At 40.1% G+C, this 27,678-nt stretch overlaps 1 protein-coding gene across 4 annotated transcripts; it reads right to left on the reverse strand.

Annotated features, from left to right (window-relative positions):
- Positions 1-695: 695 nt before the first annotated feature.
- Positions 696-27,150, reverse strand: LOC144665517 (TNF receptor-associated factor 2-like). Of its 4 annotated transcripts, none has more exons than XM_078526758.1 (8): positions 27,013-27,150; positions 11,813-12,045; positions 11,573-11,630; positions 4,808-4,912; positions 4,086-4,250; positions 3,433-3,510; positions 2,749-2,838; positions 696-1,895 (listed from the first exon to the last, which is right to left on the reverse strand). In XM_078526758.1, exons 2-8 carry the CDS (start codon positions 11,956-11,958, stop codon positions 843-845), a joined length of 1,695 nt encoding a protein of 564 aa, XP_078382884.1. In that variant the 5' UTR covers positions 11,959-12,045; positions 27,013-27,150; the 3' UTR covers positions 696-842. The 4 variants fall into 4 exon arrangements, with proteins under 4 accessions (XP_078382884.1, XP_078382876.1, XP_078382892.1 ...); XM_078526750.1 differs by lacking the exon at positions 27,013-27,150 and adding an exon at positions 21,134-21,254; XM_078526766.1 differs by lacking the exon at positions 27,013-27,150 and adding an exon at positions 19,420-19,486.
- Positions 27,151-27,678: the final 528 nt, after the last annotated feature.

Here is a 27,678-nt window from a genome sequence, read left to right on the forward strand (position 1 = left end):
TAAGAACTAAATCAGCCTGAACCGCCAAAATAGGTGTTCTTATACGCGGGTTTTTACTGTATCCCAAATCCCTACTTCGAAGAATGGTAACGCTTTGTTTTTCCGATATTGAACGAGGAGATTTTCCAGATAGCGCCGAATTGTGAACAATTAGACCTGTTGAGAAAACTCTCCACGCTGAGGACATGCATTCACAACATAAAACCAACCCGAGACTCCTGACCAGCTGCCATCTTTTCTGTCAAATTAAATTAATTTTACTTTCCACTAAGCCGCATTATCACGTTTACTAACGTAAACATTAAAAAGCTGGATTGATCAACTTAGATTGCTTCCTCTCTGACAAGGAGAGATAATTGCTCTTCTTAACTTGTACACATATGAGGGATTTTACAAGTTTTCAGATTTTAGATTTTGGTGATTTTTTCTTCATTTTTTAGTGACCCAAATTAGTGCCGATTTGGACACTAGAATGAGTTTTGACACTTAAATTAAGGTTCTTACTTATTTACTAAATTGCTATGTACAACTAACATTGCTCGTTTTTAAGAAAAACATTGTATGGTGTCTATCACATAGCAATAACAATTTACAAATAACACTATACACACACACACAAAAAAAAACTCTTTACACTTAAATCAGCGGCATATGAATTTACAATAGCTCTGGACATGGTTATTTATTTAGCAATAAGCTATCTTTTTATCTCGTTTACGTCTGCTAAACTACACAGAAAAGAAGAATTTAAAGGAGAATGTCTACAGACATCATTTAAAGGCTTATTAGACAATTTGTCGAAACTGCCTCTTTCTTATCTCAAAACTAAACATAGTCTTACTTCACAGATCAGATGTATCCACAATTATCTTCAGGAACATCGTGTCGTCTCGCACATAAGCGTGATTGTTCAGTTCGGTTAATGAGCAAAACATCGGGCAACCACTGGCGATGTTGGTTTCTCTTCTTGGTCTCTGGAAGGAGGAGCTGCTCGGATCAGGCCTGAAGGCATCGATCACGTGTTCGACGTTATCTTGATCCAGCAGCATAAAGGTGACCTTCTGTCTGAATGGCCAGCGGAGTAACGCGTCATACTGACCGCGCATGATCACAAAGAAGATCGAGATGTGTGTGCCTCGACCCATGCCATCGCCGTTCAAATAGAGGCGTGCACACATCTTGTATCCATAGCGACTGGTGTAGAAACACGGGCTGTAGAAGGACACTTGTTGCCCGGTAACCGCATCGTTTCTCCTGCGTGCATAATCAGAAATCTTCCACAGCAGCTGACCGTCGTAGCTTGAGAATTCCTGTTGTCTGACGTACTCCTCCAAATCAGCCAGCGTTACATTTCTAAGCGCCAGTGTGTGCTCAATGGACTCAATCCTTCGTTCCTGCCTCCTGACGCTCTCCTGGTTGGTATCAAGTTGTCTTTTTACGTTGCCCATATCACGCCTCGCGTCCTCTACTGTGCGATTATTCTCCACCAATAGAACCTCGTGGTCAGCGGTCCTGTTTTCAAGGTTGGTAACCCTTCGTGTAAGCTCTGGGTTTTGTGCTCCACCACTAGAATCCCCAGAAACTTGGGAACGAGCACCTGACAAATTCCCTGAAGCAGCTTTTCTCTCCAGAGCTGTGATTCTTTCGCTGTGCTCTCGGCATTTTTCTCGTAGATCCCTGGTTTCACCTGCATGGGTTTGAACTTGAGCGAGCAGATCTGCTATCACACCGTCGTAGTTTGTAAAGATCTGCGGGTTTCTGGACACGATTCTAGGATCGCGCATCAACAGTGCTTCCACTTCTTTGCTCACTCGCAGAGCGTGGTGTAGAATTAGAGTGGTGTGGTAAGTGTTTTCTTGCTCCAGATGCTCTTTCTTTTGGCTGTGGCTGAGGACCTGTCACAGAAAAGCGTACAATGAAACGAACTCCAAAGATTCCTGTCATGGCATTAAAATTAAGGCATTCTCCAAAACAAACAGACGATTGCAACAATGCAAGAGCAATGACAGACGGTTCTGAAAAAGGCCTATTTAACGATTATTGTGATTGTGGGCATGTACTTAGCTCTATCAAAAAGAGCAATCGTGAGGTCAAATCAATACCAGGCATACATGCAGGAAATGCAGCTTACAAGGCAGGTAAAACAGGCGGCTCAAGAAAAGGAGCTAATCGACGGTCTCACATGTAAAAACAAATTCTCAAGCTGAATGATAAAAGGTGTATGAAAAACAGTGAGGAGAATTTTGTTGTTGACCAAGGGATTGCTTACCATGTGACTACGATAAGCTTACAGATACTATAGAACTGATTATATCTGGAGCTTGTTTGACCTGTACTTATGGTACTGGGAAAACGCTGGTCTTGAGTGGAGTATTATTTATTATTATTTTAACGGAGCCTGCGTGGCACGCTCTCTTTCTCTTCCCAACTCCCCTTCCCTCCCCTTTCGACACCTGCTACACAGTCCATGAGAGTATTAAATTTATTTATGACTGGCTTATCAAACCAGTCCATAAAGCAGTATTCACAATGCAGGTTGGTTAATGAGAAGTTTCACCTGTATTGTGTGTGGCATTTGGTTTTGCGTTTACTTGGCTTTCACGTGTTTTCACACACTTAACATCTGTTATAGACATGCTTTGTTACCTGTACATTTACATGCTTTGGGTTGTTTGCGCTTGTTATTTATCATAATGACTACTGTACATGTATTAGTTACAGTTCACATTTATTGAAAAAAGCCTATACCTCAGTTTTAGAGCAGCCAATCTGTGAGAATGGGCATGGTCCCTGTACACCATCACAGTCTCCCATGATTGGATCTTGATGCTGCAACAGCTGAAACATAAAATGAAAATCAGCACAGTTATGAAGAATGAATAATTTAGTTTGGCTGTAAACTGTCAGAACTAACTTTACCAGAAATGTCTTGCAATTTTATCACTAAGAAGAATCGCTATTTTGATACTGGAACCTAGATTGGGTGACAACGGTTTGATAATCAATACTGAAAAATCAACCTTCTTCACTATCAAATCTGCACAAAGATAACATTGTGCACTTTCATACTCATACATGTAGCCATACCTGTCTATAAAAAGGCAATTTCAATTTAGAGTTTTATCCTGATAACTCAAACCCCAATAACTTGATCCGCCCACTTAAACCTTTTTCGATTCCCCTCCAGGTCATTTTCTTACTAATTTTGCCTTCGATAACTCAAACCCCCAAAACTGGAACCTTTTTTGATTTCCCTTGAAGGTTTGAGTTATCAAGATTCAACTGTATCTCAATTTTAACTTGGTTCTAAAGGTTAAGGGTCAGAATAATTGTACTGTACAGCGTAAACAAAAGAAACAATAAATTTATTCATCCCTCAACCTCGGTTCTTTGTTTTATTCTCCTATGCCTTGGGTCATGCATAATTTTTACCTTTGCCCTAGGAATGCTATCTTTGCTGCATTTTTCACACACAACTGGGTATGCTGGGCATTCCTTCTCATGGTGCAGCTGAAAACAAACAACATGTAGAAAGATAATTTGTTTTTTTAACATTAGTTAACAGAAATTGTGTTAATAGTTGCAGTAAACCTCTCACCAACGAAATTAAGGTTATTCACAGCAACAATCTTCAACAAAATAAGGGGTAAGCTTTATGCACAAAAGCTTAAGGGCACACTTTTCTTGCCCTACACAAACTTTAACATGATTGCAATTTGCAACAATGTTGCCTTTTCAATTTTTTTTTAACAGTTGCCTACTTGCCACACACAAACTTTAACATGATTGCAATGTGCAACAATGTTGTTTTTCTTTTTCTTTTTTTCACCGTTGCTTAAATCCTTCCCAAACCCTAGGAGCTTAATTCTGTAAGACTTTATCCTGTGGCTCTTTGATGTTGTTACAGCTTTCCTGTGCTATGACAAAATTGCTGAATCCAAAAAGCATGGGCATTGCATGTTTAAAATAAGGAATACGTCTGACAAAAATAAAATGGCCTTAGAAAATGATACATGTATGAATCTGAGAAATTCAAGAACACTGAATAAAAGCTGTTGTTTGTTTTCTTTTCATCCTACATGTACCTTCATCCTGTTTAAATTGATTTGTCGTTTGCAGAATCCACAGCTTTCCAGCCTGCACTTGCATTCCTTTTCCAAGTGTTCAGTGAGATCTGCTTTCTTCACTTGCATGCCACACTCAGGATGTACACATGGAATTTTCAGGAACTCACAGCTGTTCATGTGGTTCTATAATGAGACAATAAATCAATTAAAATTCATTAAGTAGCACAATATTAGCTGTTGCTGCTGACTTTTTGTTTATTGATAAGTCAGCTGTAGCAATTGATACAACAGCAGTGGTACTGACCAAAATGCTACATGCATATACTGGACAAAGTTCCCCTTGTATTCCTTGCTCAGATGAATGTTTCCTATTACAACCCTCCAAGTTTATTTTTTTCCTTAGTGGCCATTTGGCCACCAACTGCTCAAGTTTGGTCGCCAGTGAAACATTTTAGTTGCTTAATTAAGCTCACGCTTTTAATTCTTCTCGATTTTAGTCGCCAGGCTGGCGAGGGTTCCCCGGTTTCAATGTACATGTAGTCGCCAGCTCCAAAATTTGGGTTGAATTATAACATAATTATTTGTTTGAAACAATACAATATGGCTGAACCTGATTTAATAACAAACCTCTCTTGTAGAAAATAACAGACTGAGAGTGTACTGTAGTCTGTATCTTGAAAATGTGACTTGATGTACAGTAAAATCACAACTTAGTTAATGTAACTTGTTTAGCCATTTACCTCCAAGTGTCTCACTTCTCCTTTCCATTTGCACCCATCATCCACAAATGTACAGTGAACAACAAGGGCTTGAACTTCACGCCGCATGAAGTTATCAGGAAAAACCTAAACATTGACAAACAAGAAATGTTTGAACATGACAGAACTTAACAGCCAGGTCTACCAACTCTCCAGGAGTCTCCTAGATGCAGAACAGATCTCTCAGTCTCCTATATCAATTGGTTGATAAATCTCCCAGATATGGAGAAAAACATTTCAAGTACATCATGTACATGCATATTCCACACCTATTTCGGTGGATTTTCAAACCCGAACCACCAACAGGAGGGACAGGAGGACAGCAATTTTTGAGGAGAAGGCAACTGTTAATGACGAGTTGTTCTTGTAAGAATGATAAACTTAAACAGTCTAGTAGTTGTTCCCATTGTCACGGTTTGTCCAGCGTGACATCACGTACGGACATGCGCGCCCAGTAATCATGTAACCTCTCGTTGTGCTGAGCACATGTTCTTAGGAAATAAAATACTGAACTTCAAGCAAACCTATTCGTATTTACGCTACATTTTACCGCATGGTGTCAGAAGTGGCGGCCGGAGAAGATACTGGATCCTCCAGGTGAAGCATTTCAAGCATTCGAGCACAAATTCATTCAAGCACAAGTCGTAAAGCACATCAATTACTTCGATCACTTCGAGCATTCAAAACAACATGGCCGATCGCTTCAAACCACCAGAAATGGACTGGACCACTCCAGGAGACGTTCACAAGCGCTTCAAACTATTCCAACAGAAATGCAAACTCATCTTCGAGGGGCCGCTTGACAAAGTCGAAGAACCGAAAAAGGTGAGACTGCTGCTTTTATGGATTGGCGACAAAGGTCTCGAAATTTACAACACGACCACATGGGCCAGCGAAGGCGACGAACTCAAGTTAAAACCAGTTATGGCGGCGCTGGAAACTTACACAAAGCCCCAAAGCAATGAAATCCTCGCTAGATACCAACTTCGATGCCTAAAGCAGGGTGATAGACCACTCGAGGAATTCGTAACCGAAGCGTGACTATTAATAGAAGATGGTGGATACGCTCCCGCCGTTAGAGAAAACACTCTCAGAGATACGCTAGTATTTGGCGTGGCGTCCGATAAGGTACGCAAAGATGCGATAGCACTTGGTAACGGGCTAACTTTCAAGCAAGTCTACGACCTGGCGAAAGTAGAGGAAAGCACTAAAGCTCAAATGAAGATAATTTCCAAAGGTGACGAGAAATCTGACCTTCACACAGTTCAACGAGAATCTGCATATTCGACCAAAAAACATCCACTAAGACAAAGCTACACACACCAAGCTTCCTTTGGCGACCAAAGCCAAAGAGACCACACCGGAAGAAAACCTCGCCGTCTCCAATTCAAGTCAAAGGGCTGCTTCAGATGCGGAAACACCCATGATAGATCAGCGAATTGCCCTGCCAAGAATGCAAAATGCAAGCACTGTGGCAAGACTGGCCATTACGCGAGAGTGTGCATGCAAAATCGCCTTCAAAAAGTTCACCAGATTGTGAGTAGCCCAGAGTACCAGGGTCAGGACATCCACCTAGAGGATGAATATCCCTTTGAGGATGATTATGGCTATGAGTACACCCTTGAAGAAGAATCAGAAGAAGAAACAAGCGACACAGAACCCATTAATGTATTTCTCGGAACTCTCACTTCAACAAAGCGCAAGCAAACCCAAGAAATTTCACTAAACACCCTCGACAGCCACCCAGACAAAATCTTTGCCAAGGTCAAGATTAATGAAGTTCATGACATGAACCTGAAGGTAGATACGGGAGCAGACGCCTGCGTCATCACCTCCACAGACCTACAGCACTTTCCATTCCCGATTACTATTCTCCCATGCAGAAACGTTCTCAGAGGATATGGAGGCTCTGAAATAGAAAACCTTGGTGTCGCCACCTTAAAGGTCTCCTTTAAGGACAAGTCAGCTAATGTCAAATTCAATGTCGTGGAAGCCCCAGGAAGCCCATCCATGTTAGGGTGTCGACAATGCCAGGACCTGGGCATAATATCATCAAATGTAAACGAAGTTACCACCATACCCCTAACAAAGACAGAAGCAGAGGCAGAACATGGGAAGCTGTCCAAGCCCACTGTTATGGAAGAATATCAAGATTGTTTCGACAAGTTAGGCTGTTTTCTGGGAGAGAAGTACCACATTCAGCTAATTGACCATCCCGTCCCAGTCATCCACCCGCCACGCACCATTCCAGTACACATACTTCCCTTGTACAAGGAGGAACTTGATAAAATGATCGCAGACGATGTCATCACAGCCGTGATCGAGCCAACCGACTGGGTAAACTCAATTGTATGCAACATCAGAGAAACTCCCGATGGCAAAAAGAAGATCAGACTCTGCCTTGACCCTAAGGACCTCAACAAGAGCATACGTCGGGAGCACTATTACACCCGTACCATTGATGAGCTCTTACCACAGCTACATGGAAAAAAATTCTTCTCTGTTGTCGACACTAAGAAAGGTTATTGGCATGTAGCCTTGGACCACGAGTCAAGCCTGCTGTGCACCTTTAATACCCCCTTTGGACGGTACCGTTTTAAGAGACTACCCTTCGGGATTAAACTATCCCAAGACATCTTTCAACGCAAACTCGATGAGGTCTACAGGGGCATCCCCAATGTAATGGGGATTGCTGACGACATCGTAGTATGCGGCTCAACCCAATCAGAGCACGACCAAGCCTTCTGTGAAATGCTCAAGGCCACTCGCAAGCACAATGTCAGTCTAAACTCTGAAAAGCTGCAATTCAAGCAGGCACAAGTCGACTTCTATGGGCACGTCCTGACAGAGAACGGAATGCAACCAGCGACTGAGAAACTGGAAGCAATTCAAAACATACAGAGCCCATCAAACGTGGGGGAACTCCAGACTATCCTGGGCATGGTAACATACCTGAACCGCTTCTCAACCAAGCTAGCGGACCTAACATCGCCGCTAAGAGAGCTTACCAAAAAGCACGTCCACTTCAGCTGGGAGCCTCACCACCAGCAGACACTTGACAAGATCAAGCAAGAACTCAGCATGTGCAAGCTCATTTCCTATTACGACCCGGATCCAAGTACACCCACAATCCTTCAGTGCGACGCAAGCAAAACAGGCATTGGGGCCTGGCTAAGACAGTCAGACTCTCAAGGAAATGAGCACATCGTCGCCATGGCGTCGCGGTCACTCACCGAAACAGAGTCCAGATACTCCAATATTGAACGCGAGTGTCTAGCAGTCACCTATGGCTTGGAGAAGTTCGAGTACTACCTGCTTGGTCGAAACGTGACAGTTGAAACTGATCACTCCCCCTTGGAACAAATTTTCAAGAAAAACATCAATGAGGCCCCCGGCCGGCTACAGAGGCTACTTCTTAGATGTCTGCGATTTGAGGTAAATGTCCGGTACAAGCCAGGGAGATCCATCCCAGTTGCCGACGCCCTGTCACGAGTGTGTCACACAGGAGCAACACATGGTACCAGGACTACAACTAAGGACAAGTCATCACAGCATAACATCCACTTCATATCCACCCCCATTGACCTAACAACAGTAAAGTCCTCTACAGCGCAAGATCCTACCATGAATCTACTGAGGAATACCATCTACAATGGCTGGCCTCCCTACAGAAAACAATGCCCTCAGGAGCTATGGGAGTTTTGGAACTTCCGCTGCGACCTCACATTAGAGGATGGTCTAGTACTAAAGGGCAGCAGGATCGTTGTGCCAACTTCCATGAGAAACCAAGTACTACAAGCAATCCACCTGGGTCATCAAGGGGAAAACAAATGTATCCTACGAGCAAGAGAATCCGTATTCTGGCCCGGCATCTCCGCCGACATCAGGCAGATGGTGAAGGACTGCGACCCGTGTAACAAACACAAGTCAGCCCAGCCCAGACTACCCATTTTGCAGCCAGACCTTCCAACCCGACCGTGGGAGAAGCTCGGTGCGGACATCTTTGAATTTAACAAGGAGAAGTACCTCATGGTCGTCGATTACTACTCAAGATTCCCCGTGATACGACTCCTAAACAACATGACCAGCCACACCGTGTGCAACCACTTCACAAGCATCCTCGCAGAATATGGCCTACCAGCCACTATTGTTGCAGACTTCGGATCCCAGTTCATCAGCGAAAGATTCAAAACCAAATGCGAACAAAGTGGCATCTCACTGAACTGTAGTTCCCCATACCACCATCAAGCCAACAGCCTGGCAGAGAGGGCAATTGGAACCTGTAAATCACTGTTGACAAAAGCACTAGAGGAGAAGGAATGCCCTTACACTGCCTTATGGATGTATCGCACAACTCCCCTCAGGGACCAAATGCCATCACCCCATGAGTTGCTGTTTGGACGTAAACCCCAGACAACACTCCCAAGCAGCCGAAGTGCACTGAAGTCCAAACACCCGGATGATGACCTCCACCAAGAAGCGAACAAGGCACGCCAAGAGAGGCAAGCAGTATTCTATGACAGGAAGGCTGGTAGTGACAAGAAGGCCCTAAACACCCGAGAACCAGTGTTTGTCTGGAACAGTTTGAAGAATACCTGGCAGCCAGGAACTGTGCTAAACAGGCCACAGCCAATAGAGCACCCCAGAACCTACACGGTTGACATTCAAGGAAAGATCTACCAGAGAACTAGGGAACACCTGAGACCAAGGTGCCAGAGTGAAAAACCCTCCTCAACCGGCAGTAACACTCCATCTATCGGTACAGTGACCCCAGTGGACAACTCCAAAGACGCAAACGTATCCAATGACAAGACGACCGGACCTCCCCAGCTGCCAAACAGTACACCGACTGCTGACCACTCACTGTGTTTCAAGCCACCATGCAAAGAGAAGCAGATCGACCCCCAACCAACAGGTGTTGTTTCAACCAGTGCACCCTGTTACCAACCAAAGAGTCAGGTTACGAGAACCGGACGTGTCACACAAGTCCCAACTAGATTTAAAGACTAAACAAGGACAAAGAAAACTCTTTTTATTAACATTTTATTGACATTGGGTACTTATTTCCCCATGAAACTGTTCCTGTTGCCGTTCGATAAACACTTGATTAATTTGTTATGGATTAGCATTGACTTAACATGTCTGATCAGCATTGCTTACAGAAAGAGGGGGATGTCACGGTTTGTCCAGCGTGACATCACGTACGGACATGCGCGCCCAGTAATCATGTAACCTCTCGTTGTGCTGAGCACATGTTCTTAGGAAATAAAATACTGAACTTCAAGCAAACCTATTCGTATTTACGCTACATTTTACCGCACCCATGAAGGACAACCAAATTTTAGGAAAAAGAAAAGAACTACTTCAGTTCAAAGACAGACATCACAAAACACACTACTAGGTAACCTATATTACTTAACGTTTATAATCCGTCAAATATTTTCCATGCGTGCGACTGGTCTTCTGAGATGTACTGATATTTGTCCTTGGACGTTATCTGTTCCTCAAAGATCACAGTTTTCCTCGAGCTTCGCTCTTGGAAAACTGTTTGCTTCTTGGAACAGATAACGTCCATGGACAAATACCAGTGCATATTTTCATGCCAAATGGAGGTTATTGTTTATATGTTCATTTTCATCTACATGTATAGATTTTTAAGTGAAGGTTGTCAATGTACAGGAATAAAAAATATATTGTATACTAAATGCAGCAGAACCCCGGTAACTCAAACTGGGATAACTCAAACAACCCCGCTAACTCAAACAAACTTCTATTTCCATTGGACCCACTTTTCAGTCAGTTTTACTCGGTTAACTCGAAAACCCCGCTAACTCAAACTGTTTTTTGTTTCCCTTCAGAGTTTGAGTTACCGGGGTTCAACTGTATTGTAGTGGCAGGGATATTTTAGTGACTTTTTAGTGACTGGAATATTGTGTAGCTGGTTCATGTTTAAGTTGTGATCCATTTCATAAGAACAGAAGCAATGTAATGTGAGACAGTCAATGAATATTTAAACAACATCTGCTTTTTAAAAGAAAAGTATGCATATACCACATCTCTGTAACTGTACCAGAATAGTTTTTTACTGCAAATCTTCCCATTTGTTTGTTTGTTTGTTGTTGTTTTTTTAAATGCCCCCCAAAAAATCCCTGGTAAAACAACCCACCCCAAAAAATACTAACCAAAATTTTCTTACCAAAAAAATAAACCTGAAAGAGGGGGTGAATTGGTTCACGGATTGACGGATTGGTCCTTAAAAGACGCACGGATTGCGGATTTTTGCGATTCATCGAGCAGATTCATGGTTTTCGAAAATACAATGGATCGTGGATTATCAGAGAATTTTTGCCCAGATTCTGGTTTTCATGTCATGGATCATGAATACTAAATGAATTTCGCATCACTTTGGTCGATCTTCGTCTGTATGCTGGTGGAATTGTTGCAGAAACAAGCAATGAAAGGAAACTTCTTAAACAATTTTTATAAAAAAACAACATCTACAAAGTTTTCAAGTAATGCAGATGTGGATTTGAACGAAAATAGTGGTAGATTGACCGTTTTGGCCAAAAAAAGGACGGATCAGCAGATTTACGTACCCCTATTCACCGCCCTCCTGAAATGGTGAATATCAAACACAAAAAATCCCTTTGTGTTTCCCATGACCATAAACAGAGTACACCTCTGAAGTTACAATATCATTCAATAGTTTTTTCAATACATATCCAAGCCAAAACAAATTGGTCTCACCTCATTTGGAAGAAATTCGGTTTTGTCCTGTAGACAGGTCATTTTAGGAGATCCATTTCTGACAAAAAAAAAAAACAGTTTTGTCAATACATTCGACTCCAGAGTTGCAGAATCAAAAAGTAATTCTCATTTTTGAGATTTATAGGTAAGTCTTTTACAATCATTAGGGCAGACTAAATTCAACATTGGGCAAAAACAAAAGTAGAGTCTAACTACATGTACACGATCTTACACACTTACAGAAATAGATTTCCGAGACACGAATTACAATAAAAATGTCCACATCCAGTCTGCATAGCATCTCTTAAAAGTAGCCTACAGGAGTTGCACATATACTTTGGACCAATTCTTTCCAGCTCTGAACTGGCCAACAGATAACCAGGCATGATCAAGTCCAAAAGTTTTTTTCCACAACGAATCTGGTGTAATGGTGGCAAAGATGGCGGCTGCAAAATGTGTTGGCCCTAGAGGCACTGAAAAAATAGAAGAAATTTAGTCAAACGTTTAAAAACACACATAATGCACAAGTTAGAATTGCCGTAATGAGCTAAGAAGCAGAAGTTCGAAATAAAGGTAGAAAAAACTCTTACAAAGTAGTCAGCTGAACGTCAGCACAACCCGCTAATATAACTCATGGTAATGCTTACGTTTGCACAAAGTTATCTCATGTATAGGTACTTCATGTATGGAGACACATATTGTCCCATGTTCATGAGTGATAATACATGTGTGAACCCGGGACACCATCTGTCACCATACATGATGTAACTATTGTAAAAATTGGTTCGAGTTGCCGCTGGCCAATAGCAACGAAGTCTCTTGAAGTCATGTCAATGCATCACAGAAGAGACGAAGGCTCGAGGTACGAGAATGAAGTCAATGTTGACAATGTTGAGCCCAGACTAGCACCCAGATTCCTGCAGTGGGCCAATTTAGGTCACGTGTCATTACACGTTACGCTGAATGTCGCTGGGGGAGAGGGGACAAGAAGCAATTAAATAATCAATGCCGAATCTTCCAATGGACCAAAAATATACAATGACATGTGCACGCACACACCTATGTAGGTCGCCCTCCCATACCCCCAGCTACCAGAAATGAGGGAAAATGTACCAGGGCAGAAGCTCTGTTTAGTTTACTACAGCCCAGCAAACAGAATTTTAATAGAGCGTCACAACTATTCAAAGGTCCTAACTATTGCATCAGTGTTAAAAGAGGGTGGTTGGCCTGTGATAAAGAGCAAAGGCAGTCTCCAAGACAATCCCTAGGATATCTAAAGCAACTAAGGTTTGTTTCCGATCAGAAGAATATTGGGGTGTAGGCCATCCTGGAGGACTGTATACCATCTTGTCAAGCAGGAGGCTCCTAGAATGATATTCAGTAATGTATAAAATATTGCTGATGTCTATAATCAACTATAAACTGCGAGTTACATCATCATTATCCACGCTGTAACAGTTGAGATTCGGTAGAACAATTCAGAAATATTTTCAAGACAAAACAAGACAATAAGTTACAATTATGAAAAGAGAAAAATAAAACCTGAAAAAATAATGCCGATACATCTTGACTCCCTATTGCGGGAAAAGCGAGCCCTTTCGTTGCAGGGCAACTACTATTCACTAGAAATATTGAAATATTGAAATATTGGGCCAAAATAAACTTTATAACATCAGTCCCTAACTGTTTTAAAGTTTGTTTATTAAGTCCACTGCTGATCCTGATCTACACCAAGATCCGGCTATAATTTGCTCCTGTTTGTCAGCGTGGTCCTTGCATAGTTACAGAAGTCACTGGTATTACCGCTAAGTCGACCCTATTGTCTCTGTAAGTCTCAGGAACCGATAGTAATGGGCTCCTGCTCCAAGTCAATCCCATGTTTTGCTTTGTAGCCGTACTTATCTGAACTTTAATATCATTATGATACCAGCCGTTGTGTAATATCTGTGACACGTCGAGAAAGGAGCCGTCACATTTGACGTCTTCAACTTTACGTGTCTGCACGTTTATGTTTCTTGCCTGAACAGCGATAAGCCCAATGATCCAATCAAAGTTATGCACGCCTCATTCTTAAAAAAGAACTAATCGTGGACAATAAAAAAGTTAGCTATGTCGCTTATTTATAGTCTTTGAAATGAAATAACAAGAAAACACAACTAAACTTACTATCGTTCCGGTACGGATTGTGGTTCAAAAAGAACAACGAAAAATTAAGCATAGAATCCAGACCAACGTAACACGTAGAGTAGAACTGTAATATCAGACGAACTGAACCCCGGGGTTTAAGTTCGTCTGCAACGCAGGCTACTAATCTGGTAACTAGCGCAGAATAGAGTACTTTATATAGCCCCTCAAGCATTAAGCAGAAAGCTGAAGAAGAATTGTCGGCGACCTAGGCTCCGCTTCGAAGTAGGCAGGCATAAGTAAGTGTAGAATTTAGAAAAGATTTTTCTCGATAAACGCCATGCTCTCGTTGCTAGCTAATTATATGTTAAAGTCAGTTCTAAGCCAATAGATTGGAGGAGCCAAGTGACACGACAGTGCGGTAAGCTCGGTTTATGTAGCCTGAATTGACAAAATCCAACGCCACTTCCGGTTTTCGCCGCCTCGAGCTTGTAAGAGTTTGAAGAGAAAACGTGCAAGACGTTTTAATAAAAAGAGAAGTGGTAAACAAAATACGAGCTGGTAAACTACGAGGATGACAATTAATAAATTCTATCGTCATGTGTTACGTACAAGCTTCAGTGATTGTATTAACTTTTGGCTGGCATAGTAATAAACGCGTTTCTAAGTGACAGTTTTGGCGTGAAAGGCCGGCGTGCAGTGCGTTAGACTGGTTTGACCGCTGTGTGGAAGACGCGTCAAAAGCGCTGTTTTCTTTATATGGTTAGTAACTTGGGACCTGGATCGAGATCGATCGAGAAATTCGAGTTCACGTCCAGGCCAGGATTGTTGTGTTGTTATACTAACAATGCCTCTCTTCACACAGGGATCAGTTAAGGAAACCGGACAAAATACTGGGGCCGGAGTTGCAGTCGATGGACTTATAGCATCAGCTGTAGCATTCCGTTCAGGGGAAGTAGCAATACTCCTCGTCGCTAAGCACACTGTGAAACTCACCCGTTTATAGAAGATCTCCTTTGATCGTTCGCCTTAATTAAATACAACATGCACATTGCGCCGTACGGGATAACTCACTCGTGGCGCTTTTGACGTCGCCAACGACGTTTACCACAAATTCTACTCCTTCGTGACTGAAAAAATACCGCCATTTTTACAGACGGAAGTGTCCCACTGAAACTGAAGGAAAGTAGGTGGCGCTAAAAAACTAAGGAAAACGTAAAGGTTTTATCACTTGCAATTGGTCCTTGAATTAAAAGGAAAACGAACGTCAATGGAAATATAATGCGTGGGTTTTCTTTTCGAGCGCCGGAAGAGCATATGTCAAAAAAAAGGAAGCACTTGTGCTCAGTGCTGCACGTATACGTACGAAATAGGTCAAGAGGTTCGTTTGATTCCAGTTACACATTCGTGTCAAACAATCTTCTTTACTTGCTATTTAAAACCGACTCGACATAACTCATACAAAAAACACTGCATTTTAGAAACGTGTTCGCGGCTACAACATCCGCTTGAGTCACACAAACGCCCACTCGACAACCAAGCCAATAGCCTGTCAAGGATCTAGGCCTCCGCTTAACCACGAAGCGTTCAACTTCTTGTTCCTTTTAACTTCCTGTTCCTGTCCTTTCAAATCTAGCCATTCCAGTTGGGGCAGAATATCTCTTTACACCGCCAACCCATCTTCGAAAGGTAGGTCTGGAGCGAGAATCAAAACATAGAGTGTAGACTAGTCAAACTGGGAATAAGATAATCCCAAGGAGTGCTTTCTATTTGTGTGGAAGACCGAAGACCGATGAGAATCTTTCGGCGAATAAAACATTGAAATTTTCAACAAAGGCAATGGTACGGAACGAGTGGATACCATTTGTAATCTTTCCAGTGGAAAGGAGTCATTGAATTTCACTTCGCACCGGACCTGCAGCGCATGTCGTCTAGGAGCCTGGTAATCTGAGTGCATGCGAAAAAGCAAAATGGAACAGTGATATTCGGAGCATCCTTTTACATGTCTTTACAAAGGACTGCTGTAGGCTATCTCAGCTATCTCTGAGCGAAATGTGAAAATGATTTTTTATGCATCATGTGCCACGTATTCTCGGTACGGCTCGGTCTTAGTGGGTATTCCGTATTGACTTTTCAGTAACTTTCGATTGGTCAAATTGGATGTAATTCAAACAAATCATATCCAGGTGTCAAAAATTAAGCTGTCGTTATAGTAATGATAACGATAATAATAATAATAATAATAATAATAATATTTTTAAAAATAATAACAATAACTTTATTTCACATAATCAATAAAAAAACAAGCATTGATAAAAAGATTAAAGAATCAAAAAGCAGCTGGCATCCTGATATAAAAAGTCAATAAAATGTCTTTGTATTGATAATAATTTTCGTTTACATTATTATTATTATTATTATTATTATTATTATTATTATTATTATTATTATTATTATTATTATTATTATTTTAAAATCAAAATTTAAATAGTGAATCTTAAAAGAAAAGAAAAGCTATATAAAAAATCCATACGTATTGTTCTCGCGTTATATATAATTTGAGAGTCTTTTGAAACTATTGGATTCGTGCTCGACCTTTCTCTATTTCTAATAATAGTAATAATAATAATTATAATAATAGTAATAATATTAGGCATCATCATCATAGTAGAATCAGAAAGGCTATCAGAAAGCTTTGATGCGATATGTTCCAATCCTACGAACAAAACTGTTAGCCTGATCAACAACCTACGATAGGATCACTGTTTATGCGTGGTTGCACACATAAAGAAAATATAAGAGCGAGGAAAATATTGCCTGTTCCTAGGCTACTAGCCTGGATCACCGTTCCCTGATAGCATCTCTTTTTTTACCTAGCTAGTTTAAGATAATAACCTTGGCTATCTTGTGCTGCCGGAATCCTATTGCAATGATGCCAGTACTGCCCGGGCAGTACTGCTGCACGCGACAAACAGGAAATGATCTGAGGTCGACACAAAATGCGACCATCTATCAGCATAGTTATTATCCGGTATATAGCAGATTTATCGTCCGGCGTGCCTTTGTCTATCAGACTACTTCATTCATTAGTGATTACGGAGGTATTCAAATTTGCTTAGGATCACTGTAGGATAGGTCGGCCAAGGCAACAGTATGCGTGTATCTTTATACATACAGTAGTAAACAAGAAACATAACCGACACAAAAAAAATTATTAGACCTAACTTACAACAGTCCATCCAGCGATGTTGATAACTTGGCACGACGCAGATCTTGACATTAGTTCTAAAATGACTCAGCTGATAAATTTTAGATCTGTACTGATTCGAGAAAAGCGACTTATTATGTTAACGATTTATCATAGCAATGTTAACGGTACTGAACAGTCGTTATACCAACTGACATGTTAGCATCTTTTTTAAAAACTGTTGTTTCCTTGGTTACGTCACGCAACGACTCCACAGTTGCAAAGCTTACTAAAAACCCTAAGGTTCGACTATTTTTTGCAAATCTCGAGCTTAACTTTTTAATATAAGACCCATATAACTCTTAATCCGAGAGATAGGTCGGTTGCCTTCAATCATGTCATTTAATTAATATCTGCTGCGACAACACCGGCTGTCAAGGTCCGTGGTTTCACACGATTCGTCGCGAAAGTATATGATGCGATAGAACTTAGTATGGTATAGAAAGCATTAAACGACTTAAACCGGCTTCAATTCTGGTAAAATCGTTTAATATTGGGAAATATGCCACTTTTAAATAAAAGTTTTTTTCAAATTTCCCATTAATTGCTCTGTCTTAGCAACAAGGACCAATTCAACGAGCAATACAACATGTAAAAGATTCGAGAAGATCAGAGGTCGTATGTTTACGTTAGCCCATGCAAATTAATTCTGATTGACTGAAATGTAAAAATATCTCATTTGACTAATACAAGACAGTAAGTTTATAAACTGATTCAAAATCAAAAATCACTCGTCGGAGAGATCGTTATCGACATTTCCGTTAACGTGAAGTTGATATCTGATCATGAAGTGTTACTCAAATTTTTTGGAATGGCATAATTTATTTTTCCATCATGAATATCTGCAATCTTGTAGGGCAGAGAAACAAGAAATTGTATTATTATGATTCGAAAGACACAGAGGAACTATTTTATTACAATCAACGAAGGAAATAATATTCTAAAAGAATGTGAATGAAAAAGGTCTTTTCTAAGAGGCCTGCAATCTAACTTAGACACTTAGTTGAGATTATATAAAGACATGAAGTGAAAGTTAACAAGTTTCAATTTGCAAAATAAGGAGCTGTAAAATAATAGTTGATCAACACCCATTGATAATTTAAAAACATTTTACGGAACGAGGATGGTTATATTTGAGACGACTAAAGCAAGCGCATATGGAACACGGAAGTAAGTAAGCTGACTACTGTAGAAACTTTCGTGAGGTTCATTACGACCTAGTAAAGATCTATTGCTTCCCATTTTAAACTAGGAGTCAAATATATATGTTATAAACATTTGATCATTTGATCATTTTATGTTAACCTCTAGAGATTACAACAAATGGCTTACAGCTAAGAGGGCTTTCTTTAACGTAAAATGGTGAATGCATTTAAAGTGCTTGCAGCGTGAAAGCGGAAGTGATGCTTACTAAGTACAATTTCAGAATTTGGAACCGTTCTCAAAAAGAGAGATTGATACTGATCGAGAATTTAGCCTAAAAGGAGGAATGTTTAACTATTATAAACCAAAATACTGCAGTTACCTCAACCTTCCTATATTCAATTGTCTTTGGCCAGTATGCTCATGGTATTAATAGTCAAAAAAAAAAACGCATGCGCTGAGGAGACTAGTATAGTTAAATTTCATTCTTCCGTACGTCTATATATACACGATGCATAATGCAAGACTACTTAAAGCACGATTTTCCTTTTATACTGAAAACTTATAACTGTAGCATTATTACAGTGTGCTAGCTTTGTAGGCATTTTGAATAATTTTCCCCATTTCATTCTTGCAACAAATGCAGTAGTCGTTTTGAAGCGGGATGGTAAATACACTGAAATTTGCTGCCCTTTCTCCGTTTTATCTTTTAGTTGAAGTTTATTTTATAGTATTCCTCTGTTGTCATATCACTGTATCTTATGCTGAATTCAGTTGAAAATTGTGTGTCTTTTACTCACGTAAAGCATCATAGCTTTTCTGTTATGCAATTTACAACTTACGATTCATACTGTAACTGATTTCATGAAATGATTAATTTTTTATCAGGCCTCGGCTAAATTTGCCTGAAAGCAATGATGATAAATTTCAACAACCAACTACTGAAGCAAAAGTTTCTGATAACTTCAATAACTTAGTGTAAGTGAATGAATTCCGAAAGCACAAGGTTCACGCATTGACCACGCATTAAGCGATATGCCTAACAAGTCACGCATGTCCTATTTCGGTAAACTCAGTTATAGTTTTATTATTTTGATCGAGGGAAAACCTAATTTAATTTCTTTTTTCAGTAAACTACCACGAAAAATATCAATTTGCCAGTCAGTCCGAAGTTAAATCACTCTCAAATAAAAAAGGGAGCAAAATTCCATCGTTCGAGTCTATCAAACAACACATGCGGAAATTGTGCAATTTAGTAAGGTTTTGATCGTCAATGAGCACACTAGTAACGTTGTTCAAGCAAAGAGCCAGTAATAAATTGTCTTTTTCTTACCTTTTGCTTCCCTGATCCGTTTCTTCATGTTTAGAAAAGAACAATTCCCTTTATCTTGGGCTGCTTGACGAGCAATGACCAGTTTTCACGAGTTGCAGACGCGAATAAACTTATTTGATGTTTCAAGTTCAGATTCGAGTTACGGCATCATCCTGATATATTTAACCAAATTTGTCAAGGCGCTCTCTCTTGTGGTCCTTCCATTGAGCGAAAGAGCCATCAGATGATAAAATATCCAACAGGGGCGACAGAGTTTAGAAGTCGTCCTAACTTTACCCGAGGCCCTGAAGGCTCCTTGTGACGCTTCTTAGCCATATCTGTGGTCTGCCCTCGCATGTATATACATATTAGGCTTGCATATAGACATAATAGGCTAACAAATTTGCGCTTTTCTGTCTTAATTCTCCTTAATCATATCTGAAGTCGAAGGAAAAAGCTTATCCTTGCTATATTGCCAGAATCATTTGTAATGTGAAAGTCATAACATTAGAAAATTTCCATATGATTCAGTGATTTACGTCACAGTACAGTGAGTGATGTCCACACGACCCAGAAATCTCACGGCTGATTGGCTTGCTATTTTTAAAAATCGCCAATGGCCTTGTGGCATCTAAGTGGATGGCTGACACTGATGATTGACAAAGCGCCAGCGTGACGTCCGATGTTGTTTAGCTTTGTTTTCCCGGAAAAGACTAATCCGATCCGGGGGAAGCTGTACGGTCCCTAGTAGGTCTTTATGCTGCAGACGCCAGGAAAAAGCTCCCGCTGTATCTGTGTATAGCTTTAGTAGTAATATTAATTTTGAAAGCTTTCAAAACTCTTGGCAAAGAATAATTTATACTAGCTAAAAATTCAGTGCGTTTTATTTTAAGTCCTCCAAGTCAGTACCGTTATTTTAGCTGAGAGATGGCACAGCAAACCTGCAACGAAACAGGTCATAAAAAACGTACTAGATCTGAACTCGAGAAGAATTCTTGTGCAAGGGAAGGTAGAAAATTGCTCGCAATACAACAGCTAAAAGAAGTCGGTTGTGACATTCAAGGCGCATCGCAGTGATATGCTTTTTTTCTCGTAATGGCTCATGGCTAATAATATCTTCTTCGATAAACCACTATTGTGACGTCTTTAACTGTAATTACGTTCATCGGAACCAGGAGTCAGAAAGGAAGTGTTACTAGCTTGGATGGCGGCTAATGGCAAGCAGATCAAACGAGTTATTCTTAAAGGGCAGTCATCTTTGAGTTTTCTTCCGCGCGTTTCCTTCCTTCCTGTTCATTCTTGCTGACAGTAAGCAGTCCATGAGATAATTTATGATTATTTGACCAGAGCCTTTGTTGTTCGCAGAAACGATGTCATGCAAGTCTAGTGTGGAGTTGCAATGTATTGCAGTAACGGTAGGAAGGTATATGTGCATATTACAACGTACATCTTTACTCTTAATTAGATACGACTTTAGAGACATTGTTGACGTTTTTGTTTTGAATTTATGTATGCTTCGCTCTAAAGCGGATCTCAAGGGAACTCTGTCGTGACCTGTCTTCAGTCTGCAGTATATATTTTCAAGAAAGCATCGGCCACAATGATTTGATTACCGAAGGACTTTTAAAATTGCAAACTGAAAAAAAAATCCAAATAAAGTTCCGCTTAGTGAACGCAAAGTCGAGTATACTGTACGGTTTTTGGTATACTGTAAGCTTTCTTAAATTTTAATTACCTCGGAAGCCTTCGTGCACAGATTGACGTGTGCAAATGCACGCTAGTTATGCCATAACTCGCCAGTACCATTATTTCCAAATTTGGCAAATGTCTGTAGAGTGCAACTCCAATACCTTAGGTCGGTAGTTGTCGGATGTGCCAGCAACGTTAGCCGGGCTGTACTCTGCGCGCATAAATGCTGGAGTTAAACTGTAAACATAATTATACGAATACGTAATTTATGCAGTTTATTTCGGTAATTTTTTTCAAATGTCGCTGGTTGGCTGGCTGACTGACCTATCAGCTCTTTTCTCTTTTTAAAGAGTACGAGAATAAGGGATAAATGCACGTTTAAAAAGCTCTCTAATTTGAGCACAAAACAAAACAAAAAAAGTTCTACAGTAGTTTGATAAACAATCAACTTGATTGTCCCTAAAGCCCCACATACTAGTATAGATGTTATCCAAACTACAGATCTCCAGAACACAGCTATAATTCCAATGGACTGCTTACTTTGTAGTCTTTTGTTCCACAGACAGCAAAAGATTAGAATTCAGACTGTTTGGCATTGCTGTGTCTCCAGGCATAATGCCAATAAACAGAACGCAAAAAATGACAACAGTGTAATATATCCGTGGCGTTATCCATGATCTGGTAAAACTATAGAGGAGGCTCGAGTGTAGCCTGTTCTAGGCGTTCGGTTAGTGGGAAACGGAGCAAAAAGTAAGCGGTGAACGAAAAAAAATAGGAAGGGGGCTGGGGTCAGGGGTCCCCTCCTTATTTTTTCGCTTGCCGTTTTCATGTTTCACTCGCTATTCTTCTCGCCGTTCCCCACTAACCGAACGCCTGGAACAGGCCAGCTCGAGGACGGATCTGTTATCAAATGCAAGCAAAACTGATTCGCTGGTGTTGATTCTGATCACCTTTAGACAAAGGAAATGTATGAAAAATGTTGATGTCATATTTGATGCGTTTGTTTGCCTGCCGTCACAGTTTTGGAACGGTACTGAAAAGGTCTCTGCCGACCACATCCCGACAGGTGGATGGTGAACCGCGTACTTTGTGGTTACACTGGTACACAGTCATTATGCAGTTAGGTCAACCACCCACTACGCCGGAAAAAGCGTAACTTCACAGACACTGCACGGCATTGTCGGCAATGCTCAGACAGTTCCATTTCCGCAATTTGTCACGAAAAAAATGACAATCCGCTAAATTAATGGCAATTTTTTTCCTGATTTATGCTTCGAGGAGGTATACATCAAAATCATGTTTTTCAGCAAAGCCTAAATTCAAAATTGAAAGGGTAGCAATATTCTACCAGCGCCAATATATATAGTGCGAGTTAAAGGTAAAATATTACCATTCGATTACCATTGACAAGTGAATTCGCATGGAACCGAGACGGAGGTAAATCACAATCGTTTTGATATTCCCATAATTTGTCGTGTAGATGAATTCATTCAACTTCACAATTTCATTTCGTTTCGAAACTGCTTATATTAACTATTAACAGTGGTCATGCATAACAAGACTCCCTGGGTGTTAGTTGGCGAGCATGTAAAGGTCTCTATATTGCCCCCCTAAAACGTCGATCATTTCGGTGAACACAGTTGAAGTCTTGTATGGCCAGTTACTTTTAAGCTGCATGTCAGTTCTAGGTTGAAATATACAGGAAAGGAACACTATGATCAGATTGGTTAAATAATTCAATTGAACTAACCTGTAAGCTTCTTTTGAGGTAGAAATTGTCTCTAGTAATTTTAAAAGCACTAAGTAACGGCCAGCATCTGCATTGTATATCATAAAATCAACTAATTAGAGGTATTTAGCCTCTATTTAGTATGCTGCCTTGCGGGGGGGGGGGGGGCTTGCAGTCTTGAGCCCCTGTCCCCCACCTCCTCCCCACTTCATCTTTCACCGCGCCCTTCATTTTCTATGACTCTTGTACTCGAAGTATGTATTCGAATTTGATCTAGTGAAATGAGTCAGCTACGTTTATCATCTTTATAAGGTATACAGTATAAATCATTTTGCGCCACCACATCCGGGAAGGCGCCGTCTATGATCTAGTCGGTACGGTAACTTAAGAATCTCGTGTGATATAAGATACTCACAGTATACGGTGTATACTGAGAAAAGCTCTTACATTGATGACTTGCCTTGGCTCTCGTACGGCCTTCGTAATAGAATGATTACTGCAAGAAACTAGGCTCTAGCAACACCATTTACAGCGAAACACACTTTACAGTTTGCACTTATGAACAGTGACGAGAAAATAATATCCGGTCTACGACATGTGTAGCCACATAAAGTCATTCGAACCTCCCAAGGTGCCACCTTCTTCCCCCATACCCCACCCTGTAACACGACGACTGGATCTGTCACAGCAAACACAGTAACAGTTACAGACTTCCCCAGAAGCAAGTGAATTCCTTTGTATCAGATTCAAGCAATTCTTATGAGTTCAAAAAGAGTACCGATTGCTATATATGTATATTAGTGTTATGTTAGTATGTGTGTTAGTCCACCGCTATCGACAGCTAAATTACTGTTAAGGTGACTCGATCGAAATAAATGACGTGCTGTATGCCTGTCAAAAATGTCTAATAACTTCACCATTTCTGACTCGATTTCCTTCAAACGTTCGCATTTTACTCGAAATTTATCGAAGAATAAATAATGCGCACGTCAAAATGTCGATGTAGTTATCGTGAGTTTTGCGCGATGTTAACTTTATTGAACACCCCTATTTGGATAAAACTGCTATTTACAGAAAACTGAGCGCTAGGATTTCGTTTAAACTACTGCAGTTAGCTCATTATAACATCTTATTATGACTCTCTAAGTTTCCGAACAATCGTCGGAACAGAAACCTCGATACAATTTGATCATCAAAATATTAATCTCGGACAAACTTCGAGGCTGGGAACGCTCCAGCGCATCCACATTTCGCCCAAAAATACCATAACCGAAGACAAAGAAAGTTCAATTCATCCGTTTTGTAAGCTCCAAATCACATTCGGCAATTTACAACGATGAAAGAGTTGAGCAAATATTATAAACTCACCAGTTGCGTCAAAATGTAGGAAGGTCGCCAAATTTACGTTTTTCTAAATTACATGAAAACTAACCGTACGAATTCCTTAAAACAACCGGACCATTAAATTGAACATCTTACACAAACTTTGCGCTGCTTTACGTTTCTGGAGCTGCCTTGATTTGGATGAAATAATGTTTTAAAGTGAAGCACTACTCTAACCCTATTATGAACACGACCATGTTGTTGTTTGGATTCTGCAGCTAACGCTATGCAAATTTCCTTGAAATTTACGGGAATTTGAAAAATTTGCACATGGATAAGGGGGGTGCATTGACAGTGTTCATTTGCTTCATGTTCTGATGTCAGAGGTGTCCTTAATTTATGCCACATGAAATTTGAAAAGGGTTGGTACTAAAGTTGAAATTAACACATCGTAGTCTGTTTATTGTTATTCAAATAACCGCTGTCTTATGGGGTAAAATGCACCCCCCTTATCCATGTGTGAATTCTTCAAATTCTCATCAAATTCAAGGAAATTTGCATAGCGTCAGCTGTATAATTCAAACGACAACATGGCCGTGTTCAAAAGAGAGTTGGAGCAGTGCTTCACTTTAAAAAAATAATTCATCTATATCAAGGCAGCTCCAGAAACGTAGAGCAGCACAAAGTTTGTGTAAGATGTTCAATTTAATGTTCCGGTTGTTTTAAGGAATTCGTACGGTTAGTTTTTATGTAATTTAGAAAAACGTTAATTTGGCGACCTTCCTACATTTTGACGCAAATGGTGAGTTTATAGTATTTGCTCAAACTCTTTCATCGTTGCAAATAGCCGAATGTGATTTGGAGCTAACAAAACTGGTGCATTGAACTTTCTTTGTCTTCGGTTATGGTACTTTTGCGCAAAATGTGGAAGCGCTGAAGCGTTCCCAGCCTCGAAGTTTGTCCGAGATTAACTTTTTGATGATCAAATTGTATCGAGGTTTCTGTTCCGACGATTTCTCGGAAATTTAGAGAGTCATAATAAGATGTTATAATGAGTTAATTGCAGTAGTTTAAAGAAAATCCTAGCGCTCAGTTTTCTGTAAATAGCAGTTTTATCCAAATAGGTGTGTTCAATAAAAGTAGCATCGCGCAAAACTCGCAATCATTAGATCGACATATTGGCGTGTGTATTAATCTTCGATAAATTTTGAGTAAAATGCGAAAGTTTAAGGGAAATCGAGTTAGAAATGGTGAAGTTATTAGACATTTTTGACAGACATACAACACGTGATTAATTTCGATCGAGTCACCTTAATCCGGCTCCCTGACATTTTTAGCTCTTTAGTTATTCCAGGGAGCTTGTACCCTTTAATTAATTAATTTATCTTTATCACTTATACATTTCCTTTTAAAAATTGTTATATGTACAATAGTGCTGTTGTTGCTGTTGTTATGTTGGACATGACATAAAAAAAGTTATTTAATATATCAACGTATACATCAGTCAAAGAAGCCTATTCACCATGGGTACCGCGTTTATCACATTCTCAACCTCACAAGTGTTCTCTTGTGCACGTGACTGAGGGGAAAAGAGCTCTGGGGAAGCCTATGACAGATGCAAAAATCCAACGCCACTTTTGGTTTTCGTTTGCCTCGAGGTTTATAGTGAGAGTTTTAAGCGATAATGTGACTAGCAAGGTGTTTGTAACAATATGAAAAGAGCAGTGAAAAAACAAATTATGAGTAAACTAAATGGACAACAATGATTACTTCTTAATGTATATGGAACGAACAACTTTAACTTTAAATTTCAAACATTTGAGACGTTTATAAGCGGGAGTTTGGCAGGAACTGCGTGTACGCACAACGTTTGACCGCTGTGGAGTTCTAACTGGTTTTCAGTTGAAACAATAAAACGTTTCTAATTGGTCAATTTTTTGGGGGTGCAATTGTACCTTGACAGCTGGAGGTTAATTGAGGCGAAAAGTTAAAGAGCTCTGGAGTCTAGAATGTAAATCGATATAAAGGCGTCTGCAAAACTGCTGTGGATTTTCGATGAAGTTGTACAGGTGTATGAATGCCTTTCTTTTCACAGACGGTCCTGTGGTCTCGACAATAAAGTAAAAACAAGCGACTTTCCAAAACCCGTATTCAAACAAACTATAGCTTTAATACTTTTTGCACAAATTTTGACCAAACGTCGCAGCCCTTACCAGGTTTAGAAAAGTCTATGGCTTTTATCAAGCGCTGCCATTTTTGTTGTTGAGTGTAGAGCATGCGCTGTGAAGCCAACGCAGTCAGATTTTGGTTAAGCTTGCCCAGAACCTCGCACAGCCTTCCTATCTTGCGCAGTCAAGAAACCGAAGGCTCTGGTGCCGAGAATGTGCGGATTACATAAAAAAAATCCACATTACATGGCATTCCGCATGCCAGCGTACCAGAAACATCGATAAAAAGAAACATAGGTATGCGATAAATAAAATTTCCACTATTTCGTCATTCGACCACACAATGTCAGGAGATGTTACACTCTAGTATTCCGACGCATGTTACACTGTAGTGTCTTATTTCATACAGTGGAATAATATATCTCTTATTCAATGGTTTTTCAAATAATAGCGGCGGAAATGTTAACCTTTTTTTATTTTTCGTCGCTCTTGCGGGGCTCGGAAAAAATAGTCAAGCCATCAAATAAGGTATGTGTGACGCTGATTTATAACACTGAATATATTAGTAGGCCGAATTCGTAACGTAATTTTGTTTACAGTTTGATTCTTATTAAGTGATTGAGCACTTTTCTTGCTTACTTATGAAATATTTCTTACTAGTTTTTGCTAATTCAGCATGAAATCAAGATGTGTAATGCTACTTACGGTATGAGTTCTGTTTGTAAATCAAGTCAGGACGACATCCTCAGGAACACCTCGAAGGGTCTCAAAGGTCAGAGACGGCCTGGATAGGCCTTAAAACGAAGAGAATAAAAAAACAGACTTTGTTATTGGTATATTTTTACCCCACGAAAACAATATTTGTAGAGATACAACATACACAAAACAAGCTTTTCTTGCAAAACTAATAAAGCCCACGTTAATTAATTAATGAAAATAAGATTAGTGCAACAAAAACAAACGTAATCATTGTTACCATAACCTAGTCGCTGACTATTGGCAAACTCGTTATCAGTTGGACTGCGCAGGTGTTGTCTGTTGACTGCGCAAGCCAACTTAATCTAAACAATCATCAATGCAACAATTTTAGTCATATTTTATATTAATTTAATATATCAGCCACTGGGTTATGCTAAATCACTTACACTGCTTCCCTTGGGGGACTCCCATATATACGACGTGTAATTGATCCTCATTGAAAAAATATTGTCCAAACGAGACTCAATACATATTTCCTGGCAAAACGCTTGAACCCTATGGCCTTAATAACTTTCTTGAAGAAATACACTAGATTAGTTTCCTTTTGCTATTTTTTTAATCTTATTTGATTTTTACACTGTCAATCATTGTGTTTGTTTTATGTGTTTCCAT

The sequence above is a fragment of the Oculina patagonica genome, chromosome 1 (assembly GCF_052425735.1).
Source record: "Oculina patagonica isolate OP01 chromosome 1, crgOcupat, whole genome shotgun sequence".
NCBI lineage: Eukaryota > Metazoa > Cnidaria > Anthozoa > Scleractinia > Oculinidae > Oculina > Oculina patagonica.

What these genes read in the sequence shown, in the direction of transcription:
- LOC144665517 (XM_078526758.1), bottom strand. Translation starts at nt 11,958, where the DNA reads ATGCCTGGTTATCTGTTGGCCAGTTCAGAGCTGGAAAGAATTGGTCCA. An exon ending in CCGAATTTCTTCCAAATGAG is followed by an intron (nt 4,913 to 11,572) that starts GTGAGACCAATT and finishes GTCAATGTTTAG; the next exon opens with GTTTTTCCTGATAACTTCAT. An exon ending in TCAATTTAAACAGGATGAAG is followed by an intron (nt 3,511 to 4,085) that starts GTACATGTAGGA and finishes GTTTGTTTTCAG; the next exon opens with CTGCACCATGAGAAGGAATG.